Raw genomic sequence first — 16,123 nt, 5'->3', positions numbered from 1 at the left:
TGTGTGTGTGTGTGTGTGTGTGTGTGTGTGTGTGTGTGTGTGTGTGTTGTGCTTGTGTAGGGCCCAATGTCTTTCCTCTTCACATCTGCAGAGCTGTGTGTGGGGGTGGGGGGAGGAGTTCAAGGGGGCCCCAGAGGCTGAGGAAAGCCCGGAGGTGGGTGGACGGCACCCTATGGTGGTTGGTGACCAGGCCCAGCCCAGGATGGCCCCAGCAGCGACAGGCACCTGAACTGGACAGCGTCTCGGCACAGCTCCATGTTGGGCCGGTGGGAACGCTGGTACAGGCGGGTCTGGGCCACTTTCAGAGGCGCCTCCTTGTCCCTGATGGCCTGCTTCAGCGCTGCGACATTGTGCTCCTGGTCCACGATCTCCCGCAGTGTCTGCACACAGGACAGTCCCTGTGGGTCTCCCCCACCACACCCCAAGCCCTGTGCCACGTCGAGCAGGCGGCTCTGTCCGCTGGCTCTGGGGGAGGAGTGGAGGCAGGGAGGATGTGCACGGCCACCTCATCCCTCCCATGGGCACCCAGAGGCCTGGGGGCGGTGAGGACAGCAAAGCTTGTGGCACAGCAGCTCTGGCCTGAGAGCCCCCAGCCCTGTGGTCACCAGCCCCCGACCCTGGTCGGGAGCTGGAGAGACAAAGGCAGCAAAAGTCACCCTGAGAGCTTAGGGTCAGAGCCCTGCCAGGCCAGGGGCCAGCACCAGGGACACCCCACTAGGCAGCCAGGCCCTACCTCCTTCCACCCTCCTTGCTCCTGCTTGCATCACCCGCTGGTCAGTCACTCCAGTGACAATGCCACCCCCCCCAAATGTCACTTGGTTTCTCATCAGCTTAATGAGGGCCCAGGGAGGAGTGAGGGCCCTGCTTCAGGGGTCCCTCAGGATGGGCAGGGCCAAGGAGGGGCAGGAGCCAGGCCAGGTCGTGCCAAAGGCATAGTGGCCAGTGGGGGAGGAGTGGTCTGGGTTACCCAGTCTGGGCCTGGTCTTTCTCTGTGGTTACGTTACCAGGGGGTGTCCAGCCCTAGAGGCTGCCCTGGGCGAGGTCAGGTCGTGGGCTGGGCGTGGCCTGGCGGCGGGCTGGGCGTGGCCTGGCAGCGGGATGGGCGTGGTCTGACGTGGGGTGGGCGTGGCCGGGCGGCCCCACCTTGCGCAGGTAGTGCTCCAGCTTGTGGCGCGCGTCCTCCAGCTCCTCACAGCGCCGCCCGAAGGCCAGGTTCACGGCGTCGCACTGCAGCCGCAAGTCCTCGGATGCGTCCTGCAGGATGCAGTCGACAAGCTTCCGCAGGTTGACTGAGGCCAGGCGTTCGCGCTCGGCGCGGTACAGGTTTTCCTGGGTGAACTTGGCCCAGGTCTCGGGCGTGGAGGCACTGCGGGCAGGGAGTGCGCGGGCACCGCGGTCGGTGGGGGCACCTGCCAATGGCTCCGGTTTGCACCAGGGCCTCCCCGCGCCCGCCGCGCCCAGTGTACCCTGCGTCGCAGCATAAACTACCACCCCCAGTCCTAGCGCCACTCCCCGTCCCGCCCCCCGCGCCACCCGGAGCGTCTCCCCGCGCGCTCCCCGGGCCTCCTGCTCCCCCAGCTCCGCCCCGCTTGCCCCGCGACCCCAGTTCCCCACTCCGTGTCTTCCGTGCCTCCTGCGCCCCCAAGTGGTTACCGCGCCCCAGTGCCTCCTACGTCCCTGGGCCCTGCGCCACCCCGGGGCTGTGTTGCGATGGGTGGTGGCCCAGCGCCCGCTGCCGGCCTTATGCGGAGCTGCAGTCAGCCGCCCTGCCTCAGGCGGCCCCCCACCCTGGGTCCTGCCTCCCTCGCAAACCCCAGCCCCTGTGGTGAACCGTGTGTGCTGGGCACTTGGGCGGAGGTCCCGCTCGCCTGCCCATCCCCAGGAGCAGAAGAGCTGCACAAAGGACCCCCAGCGGAGGAACTAGGAGCCCAGGTGGGATCTCGCAGGTGGGGGCGGGGCGTTTGTGCACAGCCCCTGCGGAAGATCCCACCTCTCCTCGAACTTGGTGGAGTGCGGGTAGAACTGCAAGTCGGAGCTCTGGTTGTGGTAGTGGCAGCAGGCTTCGTCGATGTTGCAGGCCTCCACTTTGTCGGACCAGTCCATCTCGCACGTTTCCTTGTGCTCGCGATTCATCCTGGGGAGAGCGGGCAGGGCCTGCTGTCTGTGCGGGTGGGGAGCTGGGCCCACCTGGGCGCAGGGCAGGATAAGCCCCCCAAGTGGCAGGGTAGGCCCTGGGATGCTGGCCTGGGTTCTGGATGCCCAGGCCCCTTGGCCATGCAGCAATCTGCCACCCCTACCTGCCCAGTGCCTCCACCCAGCCCCTTGCTTCTGGCTATGACTGGGGACAATCCCTCACTTCTCTGAGCCTCAGGGCCGGGTCACCCCAACTTCCTGCCCATAGCTAGCCTGAGGGGTAGGGGGACATCCCGAGGGCAGCCCTAGAGGCCACTCAGACCCACCGAATCTGGTTCACGACCTGCATCATGGTCCTTTTCAGGAGCTCCTGAATGTTCCGGATGAGGTCTGCCTCCTGGGGAAGAATACCCCCGTCCCTGGTGAGAGTCTGAGGACAGCCAGGCTGGTGGGGCCCACAGGCAGCCTCTCAAACCTCTAGGAGGAGCTGAGATTTGGGGTGACCCCTAGTGGAACTGGGGGCTCTGCCAGCACCTGACCTCTGCTGGTGGCCTTGGGCCCCAGCTTCTTTCCTGGAAATGGGACATGAGCCTGGCTTTCTCGCCGGATTTATTCTGGGCTGTTTGGGGTGGTGCAGTGGGTCTTTTCTTCTGGGGGCTTCTATGGGCTGTGGGGAGGACCACCCAGAAGTGGTTCCCACTTGCTGGGCACTTAGCACCCCCTGGGCTCTGGGGCCACCCCTGCAGCCTGCCCAAGACACTGAGGGCACCAGCCTGCCCACTGGCCCCTGGACAGCCTGGTGACAGCCTTTGAGGACCCCGGCCACTGCGGACCAGGAGCCCCCCTGGGGCTGCCCCTTGGGGCCTTGGGCTCAGAGAGGCCTTACCCAGACAAAGGACACAAGGGGAAACCCTGTGTTTCCTCCTGCTACCCTGACAGTTTCACTTTCTGGGCAGGAAAAACTCTTACCCCCTGATTTGAATTTCTCCTCTGTTGGGCTCTAAACCCTGCGTGCCCAGTTCTGACCCATGGGTCCATCTCCCTGTCCTGGCCCCTTTGTTGTCCATGTACTGCTGGGCAGGGGACCTGGCCCAGGGCAGAGGGTTCACTCCCAGAGCCTTGGGAGGTTCTTGAGTGAATGAGTGTGCGGGTGGGGTATTGGGGGGACAGAGGAAGGGCCTGGGGCCAGGAGGAGGTAGGTACTCAAGGTTCTGTCCTGAGCTTGGGGTTTGCAGGGGGTCCCTGGGCACCTGGGCTGGCTGTCTGTCTCCCCCATATCTCATGAGTGCCTGTGGCCTACAGCCTGTTCGCAGGTGAGGCTCTTCCCTGCCAGCATCAGGGGCCTGGCCTGGGTGACTCCCTGATCCTTTGGGGGCTTCCCCAAGGACAGGTCCTGCCAGGTTCGGAGGGGAAAGGGCTCTTTGTGGGATGCATGTGGCCCCCACCCCCCCGTCCACGCTTGCACACTGGTCTGAGGCTGGATTTCCAACACGGGCATGGGGGGCGGGGCATGGGGGGCTCTGCCTCTGGGAACTCAGGGTCAGGCTTAATTTGCATGACCCAGGGTGACCAAAGGGGCTGTTCAGCAGGTGCCAGGACCCAGGGGTGACTGAGGGACCACACAGTGGGTGCAGGCACCACCATGACCCAACCACATCCCAACCTCAGCCACTCCTGGGGCTCAGCTCAGGCCCTTCCTGGTTTTCGGGGGTGTGTGGAGGGGCATCAGGGCTTATGGGGTACTGGCCAGGTCCCTCCCTGCCTTAGTGGCCTCTGACTGTCTCAGCCTCAGACAATCGTCCCAATATACATTCCAGGTATGAATGCTGCCATGGCCTGGGCCCTGCCTCACCCCCACGTGGGAGCCATAATGGGGCAGGGGGCAGAGCAGGAACCCTGGACCCGGAGCTAAGGTGAGTGGATAAGCACCAAAGTCCAGCCCCACCCCCAACCATGCTCAACCCCCATGCTGGGACCTGCCCCCAGGCCACAGTGCACCCAACCCAGCATGTCCTGGCTGGGCCCACCTTGCAGGGAGCAAGGCCTTGCCCAGCACCCACTATAAGGACCAGACTGTGGGAAGGCCAGACCCAGCACCCTCCTGGGGCCAGGGATGGCACCTCCCCCTGGGCAGTCTGAGCCCTGCCCCTGCCCCCAGCCGGGACGGCCCCAGTCGGTTCTGGTCCCCCACCTACAAGCAGAGCCACCTTCTCTGCGCCTGGGCATGTGCTTGTGTGTCCCTGCATGTGCTGAGGGGAGCAGGCTCCCTGTGCCTGTGTGCAGCCACGTGGTACATGGGCACCAAGGCATCTGCCAGCCGTGTCGTGGGGGCACACGGGTGCCCACTCTCAGCCCAGGGAAGGTCATGCTCCCTGGGGAGAGGTGGGGCGGCCCGGTCTGCAATTCTGGGGGCTGGGAGGGGCCGAACCTTCAGCAGCTCCATCTCCACGCAGTCACGCACAAGGTCGGGGTGCTGGCGGCGCTCCCGGCACTGCAGGTTGTCGGTGGCTATGGAGAAGGGCACGGCCGTGGCATCCAGGGTGCGCTCCAGCCGCTGCTTCTGGGCCAGCAGCAGGTCAGTCTCTGCGACCAGCTCTTCCACCTGGCGCTGCAGCTCCGACTTCCAGCAGTGCATGTCCTTCAGGCGCTGGCCCACCTTCTTCGTGGAGTCCTGCTGCGTGCGCTGCGCCAGCGCCTCAGTCTCGGCCACCAGCTGCTGGCTCTCGTGGTGCTGCCGCTCCGACTGGTCGAGGTCGGCAAAGGCCTGGTGGTAGCGGGCATAGCAGTTCTGGAACCACTCATCCACCAGGTATTTGGCCGTGCGGAAGCCAGCGGTGGCCAGGCCCGAGGACATGTGGGCGCCTGTGTTTCGGGCCACATCGTACAGCTTGCGGGGCAGCTGGCATGCTGGCACCGTTTGCGGGGCGGGCTCCTTGGTCAGAAGTATATCTGTCTGCGCCATGGTGTGCCCGGGCACGGGGTGGGGGCGGGGAGAGGGAGGAGGGCCACTCAGCACGGTCAGCAGGGCAGCTCCAGCCACTCTGTCCCCAAGCAGGACATGGCTTCTGGTTTCGTAGACAGGTACCCACCAAGCCCTCCTGTTGCTAGGCAACAGGGATCCGCCCCCCCCCGCCCCCGCGGCCCTCTTAAAGGGCCAGGCAGGCCCCAGCCCCACCTGTCCTGGCCACGTCTGGCACCTGCCTGGAGGAACTGCATCTGGACCACACCCGAGGCCAGGCTCTTGTCTCCTATGTCTTACTGGTTCCAGTGGGGCTGTACCCCTGGGCACACAGGTGTCTCTGATGGGGAGTTGAATTCAGCCTCCAGTGGGTACCTTGAATCAGATGCCCAAATCTTCCCCACAATGTAGGTAGGTCCTGTCCTGGGAACAGTGTCCTCAAGGCCACCCAGAGCCTGGTGTGTGTCTCCTGGTCCGCGGGGAGGGGTGAACATCTCTAAGTTCCCCATCCTGGGCTGGGAGCCTAAGTGTCAGGGCGATGCCCAATATGGCCAGCAGAGGGAGCCATTGGCCGTGAAATACTGTGCAGCTGGCAGGGCAGCGCTCCTGGGGTTCTCCTGAGTCAACCCAGCCGGCAACGCTGTGGCCTGGATGACCTCTGGCACCTCGCACTCTGACCCATCCCATGGACCCACCAGTCCTCGTAACAGGACATACACACCCCACCCCCAGCACAGTCCCGTGGTCCCTACCCCTCCACCTCTCCCACTGCTGCCCCATCCCCCACTTGGGCCACACAAGCCCCCAGAGCACCTCAGATGCACCAGCCTGGGCTTGCCCTTGGCCTGGGCACCCATGCCCTCCTCCCAGGGCCCTGAGCCTTGGCACTGGCACCCCTTACTTGACAGATGACATTTGTACCACCTGGCACACAGTAGGTGTTTCAAAAATGTAGGCTTTGGAGACAGCAGCCCAAGACCTCCTCCAACTCAGCCCATCGTCGGGGCTGATGGCCTGAGGAACCACCTTGAACTTCTCTGTGCTTAGTTTCCCAAGTGGCAGTGGATACACAGGGCCTGCTGGTGGGGGAGAACCACGGGAGGGACCACTGTCCACCTTTGACTTTGAACCTGCTCTTCACACACCATCTTTCCCCTGTGGCCAGAACAGGATGGACCTGCCTGGGGTCCAACCCAGGGAACCAGCCAGAACACGTGGGACTGGAACCGAACTCCCTGACATTGCACGACCCTGGGGTGTGGCGGGTGGGCCAGCAGGGGGCCCTCTTCGCATGTGGGGGTCCCAGTCTAACTCTCCCTGTGATAGGACATGGTCCCCAAGGCGGGGCTCTGGGCCAACCTGGCCCTGACCCTGGACAGCAGTAGATCCCACGGCCTCCGGCCTTTAGTCCAGAGGCGAGTGGCGCTCATGGGATGAAGACTTCTGGGACGACTCAGGCCCTGCGCTTTACCACGTGGCTGGACAGGAGGCCCACCCCCCCTGCACCCTGAGCCTCAGTTTCTCCATTCGGGGAGTGAAGTTACACCGGCCTCTGCATGGAGCTGCTGTGGGCATGGCCTGAGTGGAGGCCAGGAAATGGCTGGCCTGGTACCCGGTGCTGGGAGTGACAAGCGCCCCCCTTGGCCCCTTCCCACCCCCACACAGCACCCCTCCCCGACCCAGCCTTGCAGGGTCTCTTGGGGTGAATCCCCCATTGCAGGAGCTGAGGTGAGCAAGGTCTGTGCAGGCAGGTGGGTACAGCCACGTGTCAAGACGCAGAGGCGGGTGCATTGATTTATTAAATTTATGTTTCCAAATTGCATTAGCGTCGGGAAAATTGAGTCTCAGGACATGCCGGGACTGCCCAGCACCCTTCTCCCCAGCAGCATTCAGGCAGTGGCTCAGAGGCTGCGGTAGGGTCAACAAAGCCCTGAGGCCCCAACACTCCCCTCCTCCCAGGGCAGCTCTGGAGGGCACCCCCCAGCATGCTCCTCCCTTGGGGTCGGCCCCTTTAACAAACGCTTCCCAGGCCTGGGCCTGATCATTCTGGAAAAACTGAGATAGGAGGAGGCAGATGAGGAGGGAGAGGATGGCGGGGTAATGACACCCCTTCCTGAGAGCTCGCCGGCAGGCCTGCACCAGCATCCTCGGGGGCCCGGCAGCTACTCTCCCTCTGTGCAGAGGGGACACTGAGCCGTGGCCCCAGCAGCACAGCTGGGAGGCAGCAGGCCGACTTGGCACACAGGCCGCCAGCATTTGCCCCAGGACCCAGCAGGGGGAGCAGCTCAGAGAGGACAGGGCTCGGCATCTTGGCGGAAGCCCCTCGCAGGGCGGGGGCATGCCCAGGGTCCCCGATTTGTGCCCTCTGCGCCCCGTGGCTGGACCTTCTGACCCCAGTGCCCCCTTCTATGGACTCAGAGTTGGATGGGTCAGCTGAGTCCCTAGCAGCTGGGGGTGGGTCTTCAGTCAGCTGGGGGCCATGGAGGGCACTCTGCCTCAACTGAGCCCCCGGGGTTGGGACCCGAACACGGGGAGGGCGGGGCCAAGTTCACCTGGGCCACAGATGGGCCTTACGGCAGGGGATGGGGAACAGGGTTACAGCTCCATCAGGGCGTCCCTGTGACAAGGACGATTAGGAGGGAGAGGGCCCACCTGGAGGACGGTCCAGAGGCTGGCCTGGCCCGCACCCCGAGCTCCCAGCAGGCATCCTGCAGCACAGCCCGGAGGTGGCTGCAGAGCACCGACCCCAGCTGTGCAGGATAACCAGGACGCAGAGCAGCCCAGGAGACACACACCCCTGCCCCAGGCCTGGGGTCCTGTCCCCACACAGGGCCTACAGCAGGGTCACTCTGGAACGGCTCTGACCCATTCCATGTCACCGTCCCTGGGGACCCCTGTGGGCACCAGTAGTGGATGAGCCTGGTGAGAAGGGCTCCTCCTGCTGGGTCCAGCCCAGCTTGCCCCTGGCCCAAGGCCCCTGCTCACTCGCGGTCCAGCCTGGAATTTGCCAGATGGGGAGACAGGAGCCTGTCACTTCTGCTCAGCTTCACAGCCTGCAGCTCACCCTGAGAGGCCCAGGTAGCCATGATGGGCCCAAGGTCACTCAGATGCCAGGGGCAGAGATTCAGCCATCTGACCTCCTCAGACCACACACCCCCACCACGCCCTCCCCACTCTCCCACCTGAAATGACAGCTCAAGGAGCCTCTGGCCACCAGCAGACCACCTGCCAGGCACAGGCAGGAGGTGCATCCTCACCTGTCTCTCCTGGGGCCAGTGGAACATTTTAATAACGGGAGGATTTGCAACGGTTCAGACAGCTCTGAGCCCGGCCTTGGCCACGGTCACAGTGGATGCCGGGGAAGCCACGGAGCAGGGAGGGGCCCCACATGTAGGAGGGGAGGATGAGCAGGCCCACTCCTCCAGGTCCAGCAGCCCAGAGTGTGGACAGGAGGCTGAGGGGGAGGGGGAGGGGGCTCAGGAGGGCTTCCTGGAGGAAGAGTCCCCTTGGCTGAGGCTCGAAGGGCACACAGTCCAGATGGGGGCAGGCACCCCCAAGGCTGTGGGGGGGGCATGAGGGTGGTCTGACCCCCAAGGCGGCCGTGGAGCCCCTTCCCTGGGGGCTGTGAGGCCCGGCAGAGGCACTGGTGCTGCAAGATCGGACAAGTAGACAGGACTTGAGTGTGGGCAGGCAGGCAGGCGGGAGCGAGGCTGCAGCCAGAGGCCTGGCCCCCGGCCGAGGTGGGCTCCATGCCACATCCCTCAACCAGGCAGCCGGGTGGACAAGAGAGAGTCTGACAAGCTGAGGACTCACTTGGCTCGGCTCCCCGGCCTGGCCCTGGGTGGTGGGGGGAGGGGGGGCTGAGGGCCACGAGCACTGTCCTGCCCACGCCTCACCAGGGAGGACATCACACGCGGGACGCAGTTCATCCACCCGGAGGTGGGCGCTACATGTGGCAGCTGCAGGTGGCCGGGGCCTCGTCACCCAGAGGCTGTGTGGCTGGGAACCATCATGGGATCATGCCTCTGTTTCCCCATCTGTGAAACGGGGATTCGGGTATTCTCTCCCTTGTGGTATGTGAGGATGAAGGGAGGCGTGTGTGCAGCTCCTGGCACGGCTGTCCCCTCGTTTGGGTGGCCTCACCCCCCTGGCCTTGTTCCCACCCTCAGGTCCTTCCTGTGTGAGGTCTGTGGCGTGGAGAGGTGGCCACAGGTGGAAGAGAAGGCTGAGAGGGTCCAGAAACAGGTGGTCCTGGGTACCCACCCGGGGCGGGGGGCGGCAAGGAGCTGATGGTTGTCGAGCAACAGGGGGCTGGGAGGTGGACACCATGCCCTCAACCTTCACTGTCGCTCAGGAACCCTGCTCTCCAGACCTAACTGCACACATGTCCAAGCTAAATGGGTTTTATTTTTATGTATGTGGAAGGTTAGTTATGCCTCTCGACCTTGGAGAACTGGCCCTCCGTAGGGGACGTCCTGTGTGCCCCCGCAGTGCATGCCCCCTCTCATCACCCAGGGGCCAGCGGGTCCCAGGGTAGGTTCTGGGCTGTGTTTGTGGATTTGCTCTGCAAGCTGCCGGATTCTAGCTTTCTGGCTTCTGGCTTCTGCCCCCAGGTGGGTGAGGCTGGTGTAGAGGCTTAGGCCGGCTTCCTGGGGGGTGGGCCCAGTGCCTGCCCACTGGTGGGAGGAGCTGGTGGGTAGGGCAGGTCAAGGGGCGTGTCTAGAGGTGGCTCTGGGCTCAGGAAGTCTTAGGGAGCCAGTCTGCTGATAGGTGGGGTTGTGTTCTCGACCTGTTGGTGTTTGGCCTGCGGTGTCGCAGCTCCGGAGCCTACAGGCTGTTGGGTGGGGCCAGGTCTTGGTGCTATGACCCAAGCAAGAGATCTGCCTCCAGCGAGAGTTTAACGCTCCGGACATTTCCGTCACCAGTTTTTGTGACCCCAGAGAGAGCCACAGCTGCCCCCACCTCCCCAGGAGACCCTCCAAGACCAGCAGGTAGGTCCCTCCCAGGCTCCTGCGGAGTCACTGCCTGGGTCCTGGTGCAGGAGACCTTGTGTGTGCCCTCCAAGGGTGTGTGCGCCCTCCAGTCCTGTGGAGCTCCTGCGATCAAGCCCCGCTGGCCTTCAGAGTCAAATGCTCTGGGGGCTCCTTCTCCGGATGCCAGACCCCCAGGCTGGGGAGCCTGGGGGAGCTTAGAACTCTCACTCCTGTGGGAGAATTTCTGCTATATAATTATTCTCCAGTTTGTGGGTCACCCACCTGGCAGGTATGGGACTTGATTATATGGTGAGTGCCCCCTCCTACTGAAACCATACAACTCACGTGGGATTTGAACCCAGCCAAAACCCAGATTGGGACTTGAACCCACAGGCTGGGACTCAAACCACTGTCTTTTAATTGACACACACCTGGTCTCAGGACTTAATGAAGCTCAGGTTCTTTATGTCTCAGCACAGAAGGAATTCAGCGAGAGGCAAAGTGATAGGTAAGAAGTGGATTTATTTATAGAGATACACATTCCATAGACAGAATGCGGTCTGTCTCAAAAGGTGAGAGCAGCTCCAGAGCATGGGGTCCTCTTGGAAAGTGAGAGCAGCTGGCCCTGAGAGAAACACACTCTGCAGACAGATTGTGGACCATCTCATAAGGCGAGAGGCCCAGAAATACAATGCGGTTCGTTTTTACGGGCTGGGTAGTTTCATAGGCTAATGACTGGGAGGATTATTCCAACTGGGAAGGGGTGGGGATTTCCAGGAATTGGGCCACCGCCCACTTTTTGGCCTTTGATGGTCAGCCTCAGAATTGTCCTGGCACCTGTGGGGCTGTCATTTAGCTAATGTATTACGATGAGCATATAATGAGGCTCAAGGTCTACTGGAGGTCGAATCTTCTGCCAACTTGGGCCTAATTGGTTCTAACCAGTTTATAGTCATAACCACAATGGCTACGTCATTCATAAAGGGTTGTGCCATCTCATCTCGTTGTGGTTTCTTCTTTGTCTTTGGATGTACAATATCTTTTTTCGTAGGTTCCAGCCTTTTTGATCGATGGTTGTTCAGCAGTTAGTTGTGATTTTGGTGTGATCATGAGAGGAGCTCAGGTCCTTCTACTCTGCCATCTTGTCTCCTGTTCTCCTAAACAGGTTTTAGAAGAAGCTTTAAAACTCCAGAACAGACGAGATAGCGTGTAGAACCCAACTGCAGGAGGCATGTGGATGTCTGGCTCTTGACGGAAGAGGAGGAATCACTGGGCGCAGGACAGACAGGCGAATACTTATTGAAATGGCTTTACAGAGAAACTTCTGCCCAAGGAAGAGGAGCGGGACGGAGCTGCAGGGACCTAAGGAACGAGGCGCGGATGGGTGCCCGCCAGTGAGGTGACCCAGGAGAGCCTGTCCGCATCTGTAAATCGCAGTAACGAGCCACCGCTGGAGGTAAGAACCGTGCCTGGCACAGAGCAAGCCCTGAAGGAGTGTTTGTTACTACTGTCACTGCTTCTTTATTGTGTATAACACACATAACAGAAAATTTACCATGTTTACCATTTTAAAGTGTACAAGTTGGCAGCATTGAACACATTCACAAGGCTGTGCAAGTACCACCTTCATCCAGTTCCAGAACTTTTTTGTCACCCCAGATGGAAGCCCTGTCCCCATGAGCACTCACTCCCCACCCCCTTCCCCCAGCCCCCAGCAGCCCCCAGTCTCCGTCTGTCTCTGTGGAGTTCCCTGTTCTGGATGTTTCCGGTAAATGGAATCATAGGTATTTGTCCTTTGGCATCTGGCTCCTTTTGCTGCACAAGCTGTTTTCGGGGTGCATCCAGGTTGTAGCCTGTGTCAGTGCTTCACTCCTTTTCACGGCTGAGTAATACTCCACCACGTGGCTCTATCTCCTTGTGTTTATCATCTTCAGTTGGTGGACCTTTGGGCTGTTTCCACCTTTCAGCTTTTGTTAACAGTGCTGCTGTGAACGTGGGCATCAGGTTTTTATTTGAACACTGCTTTCCATCCTTTGGAGTGTGTTATTGTTTTCATTACCCAGACACCACTTGAAAATAATAGAAACCTGAAGGACTTCCCGCCACCAGCACACCCCCATCGAACCAGGGGAAACGACAGCAGTTTGAAACCCAGTGCGGGCCGGGCTGCGGAGAAACCCACCTTTGTCTGTCCTGTGGGCCCGGCCAGCTGGGTCAGCTTTTCTGGGAGCAGTTTGGCAGGTGATGTCGAGAGCCATTCCTGCACCTGACACGGCAATTCCAGCCCTTGAAATCCAGTCCTAGGAAAGAATTGCAAATAAAGGGGAATCTTTAAAAAAAAGAAAAAAGTCACTTGTACCAAGCTGCACAGCACTGAAATTTATAATCAGAACAAAGTGGAAAGAAGCAGTGTATCCAACAATTGGGCTGGTGGAGCCACAAGGAAGATTCAGTTCCAAGGACACGAGTGTCTGGGATCTGGACACAGATGAGCAATGCCTGAGATGTGTTCATGAAACAGAGGGCCCTGAGACGTGGGGTGACTTAATCATAGCATGGTGCTACAAGGTTGTGCTTCCCACAGAGCGTGAACTCCCCATCCGTGGAGGAGTTCAAGCAGCCATGTGTCAGGTTGTGAGGGAGAAGCCTGGAACCGGAATGGGTAGGCTGTCCGTGAGGCCTGGGAGAGTTCACACCGCCCACTGCAAGGATGCCAGCACACAGCAGGCAAGGGAGTGGGACCTGGAGTCAGCCCACAGGAGCTGGACAGAGGCCAGGCAGCTGGGAAAAGCCCTGGCCTTCCCGAGGAGGAGGCGGCACAAAGGGAGGACTTGCCCTGGTCTCCATGGGCTCCCACGAGAGATGAGTTCCTGGGGTCCTCCATCCACTGTCTAGTGGGCCTGGACTCCATCCGCCCACCCCGCAGAATGACAGAGGAATGACAGCTGGGGGACGCCAAGCAGCTCACAGAGTCACCATCCCCACCAGGTGTCTCCATCCAACGCCCCCGACATGCGACACTCAGGCGGCTTGCACCCTGTCCTGTGCACGTGCGCCTTGCCCCTGGGGAGAAGGGGACCAGCCTCGGATGCAGCACCTCGCTCCGTTGAGGGAGGCCTTCGGGCAGACGCTGCAGGAAGGACCTGCGCCGGGCCCACCGGCTCCGTGTCTCTCCTGGGGGCTCTGGATTGCCGGTGTCCCCAGTCCTTGGGCTCTGTCCCTGTCTGTCCACTCCACCTCGTCCTCTGCAGGAGTGTGTGGCCCACCGAGACCCGGGACTCCCACCCTCGGGCTCTGAGGAACGTCCCTCGAGCATGCCGGCTGGTGGAATTTTGGGGGAGCCATGGGGTCCAGAGCCGCACACCCCACTCTCACTTATGCCGGCCTGTTCCTGCTGACCCCCACTCCTGTGGCCTCCGGTGGCCCCGCCCCAGCATCTGCTGGACAGTCACCCTGAGTGCCGCTGGGTCCCGTTTACAGATGAGGAGACCAAGGCCCAGAGAGGAGCAGTCGCTCTGGCAAGGCCGCACAGCTGGCATCCATCTGGACTGGACAACTCTAGAACCTTCTCCCAGGGCAGCTGCTGGGGCATCTCTGGACAGCCGGCCCCTGCCCTTCTTTTAATTCCTCAGCCTTCTGGGAATGGGGGTCTGCAGCTGCTCAGGAGCAGAGGGTCCAGGGACAGCCCCTGGGCAGCAGACTTGCCGCTGTCCAGGCTCAGCTGCCATGGGTCACTTCACTTCCATCTCCAGAGGCAATGTTAGGAGAAAGGTCACAGCAGGAATTTCAAGGAAGATTTTAAATCATGTCTCTTTCCAGAAAGGTTTCCTCCTGGGGCCGCCAGGCTTCTCGCACTCTCTGACTTCAGGGGCCAAAGGCTGTGTTCCACCCCAGATGTCTGTTCCTCCAGGGCATGCCCCCCCTGGCACTGCTTCTCAGTGGGGGAACCTGCAGGCTCTGAGGTTAGGGGTGGGCCCAGTGCACCCACCTGGACAGCAGGGGTTTTCTTCTCCTGGCTGGAGCCAGACCCCGAGTGCCCGGCATCCTCTGTTCAGCAACAGCCTGTGGACAGGGGGCCCCCAGCAGCCCCCTGAAGCTAGGTGAAGCCCTGGGCCCCACTCTGGTCAATGACAGGGGAGCAGAAGGAACCCGAGTCACTCACGGGCAGAGCATTAAAGAGCTGGCGCCGCTTCTCCACCTGCCCTGCCCCTGCTAGGTGGCTGGTGGTGTGTCCCTGAGTGAGGATGGCATGGGGCAGGCCCTGGATGGCCCACCAGGGACCTGAAATACCTTTGCTGTGGGAAGCCACCAAGATGACCAGACCTCTGTCACTACTGCAAAACCTGGCCCAGCCAGGACTTGGGTCATCCCAGGCTTCAGCACACCCACCCTCCCCACATCCACACCCATCCTGGAATGCTCTCCAACACCCTTCCTTCTAATTCACCCCTCCCCCAGGAAGTCTGCCCTGATTGCCTCCTGCGGTCTCAGAACTGGCTCGGGCCTCCTCCTTCCTCTGCCTTCAGTAGTCCAGAGACAGGGACACATCCCAGCATTCACAAACCTTTGTTGGAGTAAAAGGAACTCAGACCCAGCTAAGGAAATGCAAGAAACCAGCTAGAGGTGTATGCAAGGGAAAGGTGAGAGGCAAAGGGAGGACAAGGGGGCCACGTGGGCAGCTCACAACACAGAGCACACTCTTGGGTTCGAGCCATCACCTGCCCGCTTGCTGAACACCACTCCCATTAAAAAGACGAATCCAATAATAATGAGCAAACCAGACAAGAACTGCCCTACCCACCAGGATTTCTGAGGCCCCTGGTGGACATCAGCCAATAGGTTTCAAGGCTGACAAACAAAATGTCATTCAGGGTCACATTAAAAGAGGTATATATTCCCAAATGAGGGAGGTTATCATCCTACTACTCCACTCTACACTGGCCACAACTTGTGTGGGAGGTTGGAAGAGACTATTCAGGGGTGGCAGTGTTGGCTAAGTGGGGCATGCCCAGGGCAGAGCAGCCAGCGAGGGCAGGGACTGACACCACACCCCCCAGGGAAAGGGTCTTTGGAAGCACAACTTTGAGAAGAGGGTTCAAGGGATGGCTGAGCATCAGCAACACCCTCCCCCACGTAATTCAGCCCCTCAAGCTCTTGAAGTGCGTGGACCCACCTTCTAACAGCGCCTTGGGGGTGCTCCTTGGGGTCTGACCCCCATGTGTGTCCTGCTCACCCTGGTGTCCTTCATGCCCATCACCCTGGGGAGACTGCTGACCCAGCTGTAGACTCTCTTCAGTCCTGTTGAGGGGGGCCCTGTGGGTGCTCCGAGGGGGGACTCCTAAGCCAGACCCGGCTGACTTAGGCATCCTGGGCCTGCCTCCCACCTCGCAGTCCAAGAGTTTTTGCAAGAACAGCCAAATCCCTGATTTATCAGCTCAGCTTTATCTCCAAAACCTCCTACAATTTCCCAGAGAACAAAATTAAATACAGGATTTAGGAGAGATTTTGCAGAGCCAGGAACAGGCTGACGCCTCGAGGCCGCTTGCGCTTGGGCTGAGTGTGGGAGGGTGGGCAGAGGGTGCCCAGCCCAGCCCCCACCCAGCCCTGGAGCTCAGTGGCCACAAGGCACATGCAGGGGTCACAGGCCCCCTGCACTCGCGTTCCTCTTCACCACCCCTGCCCCATCATTACTGGTGAGCTTTTCAGAACTCGTAGAAGCTCCATCACCTGGGCCCCAACGCCCAGCTGGAGTGGACACACGTGTGGTCCTGCCATGGGCAGGGCAGGATTTAACCTACCTCCCAACCAGCCCTTTTAAGGGCGAGGAAACTGAGGCTTAGTGAGGTCAGGGCATCTCCTGACTCTCAGACCCCAGGCAGTATTGGGGTGCTGGGACGTGGCCTCAGATGCAGCACTCAAGCTGCACAGTCTTGGAGAGGCTCCCGCAGGGCTCTCCTGCCTGCCCACCCACGGGGCTCCCCCACCTCGCCACATCCCCAGTAAAATCCCTGGACACGGCTCGGGGAGCACCCCCAGCTGGCACTGCCTGTGTGCCCTC

General features: G+C 61.0%; 1 protein-coding gene and 2 long non-coding RNA genes across 4 annotated transcripts in view; 2 read left to right on the top strand and 1 right to left on the bottom strand.

Moving 5' to 3' along the window:
- Positions 1-5,152, bottom strand: part of TEKT4 (tektin 4) — a 6,115-nt gene extending 963 nt beyond the window's left edge. Inside the window, exons 1-5 of the mRNA XM_027117922.1 lie at positions 4,562-5,152; positions 2,460-2,530; positions 1,991-2,134; positions 1,144-1,366; positions 226-380 (exon numbers count right to left, since the gene is read on the bottom strand). Coding sequence (XP_026973723.1) covers positions 226-380; positions 1,144-1,366; positions 1,991-2,134; positions 2,460-2,530; positions 4,562-5,095 — 1,127 coding nt within the window. The 5' untranslated portion in view covers positions 5,096-5,152. The remainder of the gene's footprint in view (positions 1-225; positions 381-1,143; positions 1,367-1,990; positions 2,135-2,459; positions 2,531-4,561) is intronic.
- LOC113626378 (uncharacterized) lies at positions 1,792-4,698 on the top strand. Of its 2 annotated transcripts, XR_003435128.1 has the most exons (5): positions 1,792-1,932; positions 2,078-2,169; positions 2,498-2,555; positions 3,951-4,046; positions 4,587-4,698. It is a non-coding gene; the product is annotated as an uncharacterized LOC113626378 (long non-coding RNA). The 2 variants fall into 2 exon arrangements; XR_003435127.1 differs by lacking the exon at positions 1,792-1,932 and having other exon boundaries at positions 2,058-2,169.
- Positions 5,153-5,507: 355 nt separating the features above from the next.
- LOC113626379 (uncharacterized) lies at positions 5,508-16,096 on the top strand. The gene is made up of 3 exons (XR_003435129.1): positions 5,508-10,083; positions 11,231-11,521; positions 11,640-16,096. It is a non-coding gene; the product is annotated as an uncharacterized LOC113626379 (long non-coding RNA).
- Positions 16,097-16,123: the final 27 nt, after the last annotated feature.

This window comes from Aethalodelphis obliquidens, unplaced genomic scaffold (genome assembly GCF_003676395.1).
Source record: "Aethalodelphis obliquidens isolate GAN/ISIS:26980383/991018 unplaced genomic scaffold, ASM367639v1 scaffold18, whole genome shotgun sequence".
NCBI classification, from domain to species: domain Eukaryota; kingdom Metazoa; phylum Chordata; class Mammalia; order Artiodactyla; family Delphinidae; genus Aethalodelphis; species Aethalodelphis obliquidens.
The sequence above is the reverse complement of the archived record's forward strand: the minus strand, read 5'-3'. Positions and strand labels throughout refer to the sequence as shown.